This window comes from Protobothrops mucrosquamatus, unplaced genomic scaffold, assembly GCF_001527695.2.
Source record: "Protobothrops mucrosquamatus isolate PMUCROS unplaced genomic scaffold, P.Mucros_1.0 scaffold765, whole genome shotgun sequence".
Taxonomy (NCBI): Eukaryota; Metazoa; Chordata; class Lepidosauria; order Squamata; family Viperidae; genus Protobothrops; species Protobothrops mucrosquamatus.
The window spans coordinates 339,525-344,305 of NW_015387033.1; the positions used below are offsets into that span (position 1 = coordinate 339,525).

Genomic DNA, 4,781 nt, shown 5'->3' on the forward strand with positions numbered 1-4,781 from the left:
CCCCCCCGTCGCCTGAGTGGACCGTTCCTCCCCCTCCCTTTTTCCCGGGGACCGCGGGGGGAAAGCCCGTCGCCTTGACCCGGAGAGCCGCGCCCCACTGAGGACTGTCGCCTTGCAAAAAGCCTTGCAAAAAGCCGAAGCCGGAGGATCCGATCCCCGCCGCCAGGACCACCCGGCCCAGCATCCTCAGCCGAGGCGGAGAGCATCCTTCGGCCGGGCGGGGCAGGGAAGGGTTAAAAGCACCCGCCTGATTTCTTTTTGCCCCCCTCCCTCCCTCCCTCCCCGCCCCACTCAGCCCGTCTTGCGCCTGCGTGCTGGCGGCGGCAGGTGCTCGCCCCCTCCCTCCTCTTCCACATCCCGGCTGGGTGGGGCCGCTTTCTCTGCCGCAGCCCCCGCCGCCCAGACCGCCTTTGGGTTCTGCAGGGGCTGCGCCTCGTTGGGCACCGGCCTTATTTTGGGGGTGGGGGGGTGGGATATCTATCTCCCCCTTCCCTTGCTCCTCTTTGATCCTCTGCAGGCTTTAGAGACAAGGGGGGGTCTGTCTGCCTGCTTGCCTGCCCCTCCCTCCCTCCCTCCCTCCTGCTTCTTCCCTAACTTGATGGAGGGGGGCAAATTAGCATCCCCTTAATTGGGGAGGGGTCTTTTGCTTGGCCTTCTGTCTGGAGCATCCTCTGGATCTTGCAATTGGGGAGGGGGGGTCTTGGGGTCTTGGGGAAGGGAGGCTGGGCTTGCCCAACAAGGGGAGGGGTGTAGGGTCTGGAGATAGTGGGGGAGGGGGTCTTTGGGCAGCGGGTCCTGGGGGACGGGTGGGGGGGGTCTTCATTGTCTGTCAGTGAGCAGGCTGGACCGTGGCGGGGGAACGAGGGCAGGACCCCACGGCCGAGATGGCTTGGCCGTGCATCAGCCGGGCGTGCTGCATTGCCCGCTTCTGGAACCAGCTGGACAAAGCCGACATCGCCGTGCCTTTGGTCTTCACCAAGTACTCCGAAGCCACCGAGCTGCCCGGCACCCAGGTGGTCTTCCAGCAGCAGCAGCAGCAGCAGCCGGCCCGCCCGTTGCCCTCGGCCATCGACACCCAGCCGGCCGCCCTTGGCGGTGACTCGGATGGCCTCGCCAGGCCTGCCTCGGGGGTGGACCCCGGGCCGGGACCCCCGCCGCCCAAAGCGGGCCAGCCCAAAGATCCAGGCTCCCAGGACTCGGTGATGCGGCACGATTTCAAGGCCTGGAAAGTCCAGCGTCCGGAGCCCAGTTGCAAGCCGAAAAGCGAGTACCACCCGTCGGACCAGCCCTTTGCCAGGCAGAGCCAGTACCAGAAGGACTTCCCTCCTTGGCCCATCCCCAAGAGAGGAGACCACCCCTGGATCCCCAAGGAGATGGCCATCCCGGCCCTGGTCGAGCTGGACAAAGGGGCCAAGGAACGGTCCAGCAGCGGGGAGAGAAGAAGCCGGTCTCAGATAGACCACGATCGGCTGGAGCGAAGGAAAGAGGCGCCGGCGGGGCTGCCCACCTCCGAAGAAAGGTTAACCAAGACCAAAAAGAGGGGCCACCTGTCTGAAGACCAGGCTTGGCCCACCCCCCAGCAGCCGGCACCTTCGGGGAGCCAGGAGACCGGGAAAGGACGAGCGGTGGTGGACGCCCTCAACCGGCAGATCAAGCAGGAAGTTACGGGCAAGGTGTCCACCTCCTCTTACAGGTGAGGACCCCCCAAAAATGCATGGCGGGGTTAAGGGATGTCTTGAGTTTCATCCCTAGGGAAGAAGGACCGTCTCCTTTGGCAGATCTGGGACCCGGGGCCCCGATGTACTTAAAAACCGTCCATTTAGTGACCATTTTCACACTTTATGACGGTCGCAGCCTTCCTGTGGTCACTTGATCAAAACTTCAGAGGCTTGGCAACTGGCGTGTACCGGTGACGGTTGCAGTGTCTGCTGAGGTCAGGTGATCCCCTTTGGTGACGGTCGGACACGCCATAGTCAAGGGGGAAACCAGTTTCACTTAACAACCGTGTTACTCGCTTCAATGACGGCAGGGATTTGCTTTAAGAAAGGTATCGTGAGGCAAAAAAGGTATCGTGAGGCAAAATTCATTTAACACGTGCCTCGCTTAGAAAGGTTGGGTTCAGTTTGGGTCGTTAAGTTGAGGATTACCTGTATGGATAACCATTTGTCTGAAATGGTATAGGGCAGGGGTCTTCAAACTTGGCCCTTTTATGACTTGTGGACTTCAACTCCCAGAATTCCTCAGCCAGCATGACTGGCTGAGGAATTCTGGGAGTTGAAGTCCACAGGTCATGAAGGGGCCATAGTTCCCCCATGCTGACTGAGAAATTCTGGGAGTTGAAGTCCACAAGTCATGAAGGGGCCATAGTTCAGGAATTCTGGGAGTTGAAGTCCACAAGTCATAAAAGGGCCAAGTCTGAAGACCCATGGTATAGGGCAGGGGTAGGCAACCTCGGCTCTTTTATGACTCATGGACTTCAACTCCCAGAATTCCTGAGTCAGCTAGGCTGACTCAGGAATTCTGGGAGTTGAAGTCCATGAGTCATAAAAGAGCCGAGGTTGCCTACCCCTGGTATAGGGTTTCCTGCCTGAGCAGGGGGTTGGACTAGAAGACCTCCAAGGTCCCTTCCAACTCTATTATTATTATTATTATTATTATTATTATTGTTGTTATCATCATTATTATTATCATCATCATCATTATCATTATCATTATTATCATATCTTAGTTTAATTGTCCAGGGGTGATAGGGAGGTGTCAAATTCTCATGTAGCCACAGTGGTTTAGCTACTTCGGCTAAAGAACTATGCATTTTCAGAGAACCCAGCATGGAAACCTGTTAGATATCTGGAATTATTTTAGTTCAGCCAGGATGTTTTTTTAGGGGTGATCAAAAACACCCCCCTAAATATGTGTTGAAAAAGGAGATTGCAATGCAGGTTCCAAGCTACCAGTTTGAGGTTTTTTTTGACCACTATAATTCAGCAACCACCTCTGCTTTTGCAGAATTGCAGGATTTCTTAATAGATATTAAAATGTGCATCCCTTTCCATTATTTTTTTTTTTACGCTGGCTGTGGATTTGATTTGGAGCTTGTCCAGCAAGCATTAAAATTAATCCCAAATGTGTCGGTGTCCCAGACTCCCAAAAAACCAAATTTCCCGGTTTTAACCAGTTGGAGTGACTTAGGAAATCTTTTTAAGTTGAAGATTTTCCAAGCCTGAAAACTAGAACGACCATCGCAAGCAAGCTTTCCATAAAAATGCAGTTGAGTTTTCCCAAATCCTGACATTTTTGCAGCGCCTATATATGAATTTACAAATTGTTATATTTTCATCCCAGTTCTTCAGACCTTTTTATTCTGCTACTGAGCTCCACTCAAAGTAGAAGCCAAAATTATGAGGACAAGTTTAGGATTGAAGCGGTAATTATTTCTGTGCTGAATCCGTTTAGGCCACCCCTTGCCTAATTAAACCCAATAAACTGATTTTATTTCCTTTTTGTTTGTTTTAGAATCCCATTATACTACCCAGCCCACTTAGATCCCAGCTGAAGTACAATATAAGCAAGAATTAAACCTACAAAGTCTCCGACGGGGTTCTGAATGCTTTCATTAACTTCAGCCTTGTAAACCAGTGGTTGTGGCACCTGTGGGGGAATATTGTGAGAATTAATGTGTTGTGAGAACATCTAAAACTAGTAATTCCGCCCAGTGTGTCTCAACTTCAACAACCTATTAAGATGTGTGGACTTCAACTCCCAGAATTCCCCAGCCCATGCATGGGCTAGGGCAGGAGTAGGCAACCTTGGCTCTTTTATGACTTGTGGACTTCAATACCCAGAATTCCTGAGCCAGCCATGCTGAGGGGAAAGGGAGAGTTTCCAAGCTGAGTCATGCTGGCTGAGGAATTCTGGGAGTTGAAGTCCACGAGTCATGAAGGGACCATAGTTCCCCCATGCTGGCTCAGGAATTCTGGGAGTTGAAGTCCACGAGTCATGAAGGGGCCATAATTCCCCCATGCTGACTCAGGAATTCTGGGAGTTGAAGTCCCCGAGTCATAAAAGAGCCAAGGCTGCCTATCCCTGGGCTAGGGAATTCTGGGAGTTGAAGTCCACTCATCTTAAAAATGGCTGAGGTTCAGAAACACTGATTTAACCCATTTAGCTTACATCATTGGTTCTCAACCTGTGGTCATCACAAGGGGTCCGCGGAGGCTTGAGAAGTGTTATGATTTAAATCTTAAGTCTGGGGGGGGGGGCTGTGGCCGTGGCCCCAAAATGTATTTAAAAGGGGTCTCTGGTAGAGAAAAGGCCTACATAATTCTGCAGGCAAAAGAATGCCAAAAAATAATAATAATCAAGCCTCTCTATATTTCGCAATCTTGGCACCTCAACGATGTGTGGACTTCAACTCCCAGAATTCCCCAGCTGGAGAATTCTGGGAGTTGAAGTCCACACACATCTTCAAGGCTGAGAAGCACTGCTTTACATTATTCCAGAGTGAAACACTCTTCTCCAAACACTGATTGGCTACGCTGGGCAAGCCACACCTCCTGCTGCTTGCCTAGCCAATGGCGAAGGCGCTGGCGGCTGAAGTCAGGGCACCTATAAGATTAGGTGCTTCCTGCAGCAAGTTAGTTAGGACTTGCATTCCTGTAATGATGCTTTTTAACCCTATTAAGGTCTATGTTGGCAGAGCTTCCAGTAAGACTTATCTGGTTAAGTGAGTTGTGAGAACTCTAGCAGGGGGTTGGACTAGATGACCTCAAAGGTCCCTTCCA

At 52.2% G+C, this 4,781-nt stretch overlaps 1 protein-coding gene across 1 annotated transcript in view; it reads left to right on the top strand.

Annotated features, from left to right (window-relative positions):
• Positions 1 to 884: 884 nt before the first annotated feature.
• The window catches only part of MAP6 (microtubule associated protein 6), a 12,591-nt gene continuing 8,694 nt past the window's right edge, over positions 885 to 4,781 (top strand). The window contains exon 1 of the mRNA XM_015818572.1: positions 885 to 1,693. Within this exon, the coding sequence (XP_015674058.1) occupies positions 885 to 1,693 (809 nt within the window). The remainder of the gene's footprint in view (positions 1,694 to 4,781) is intronic.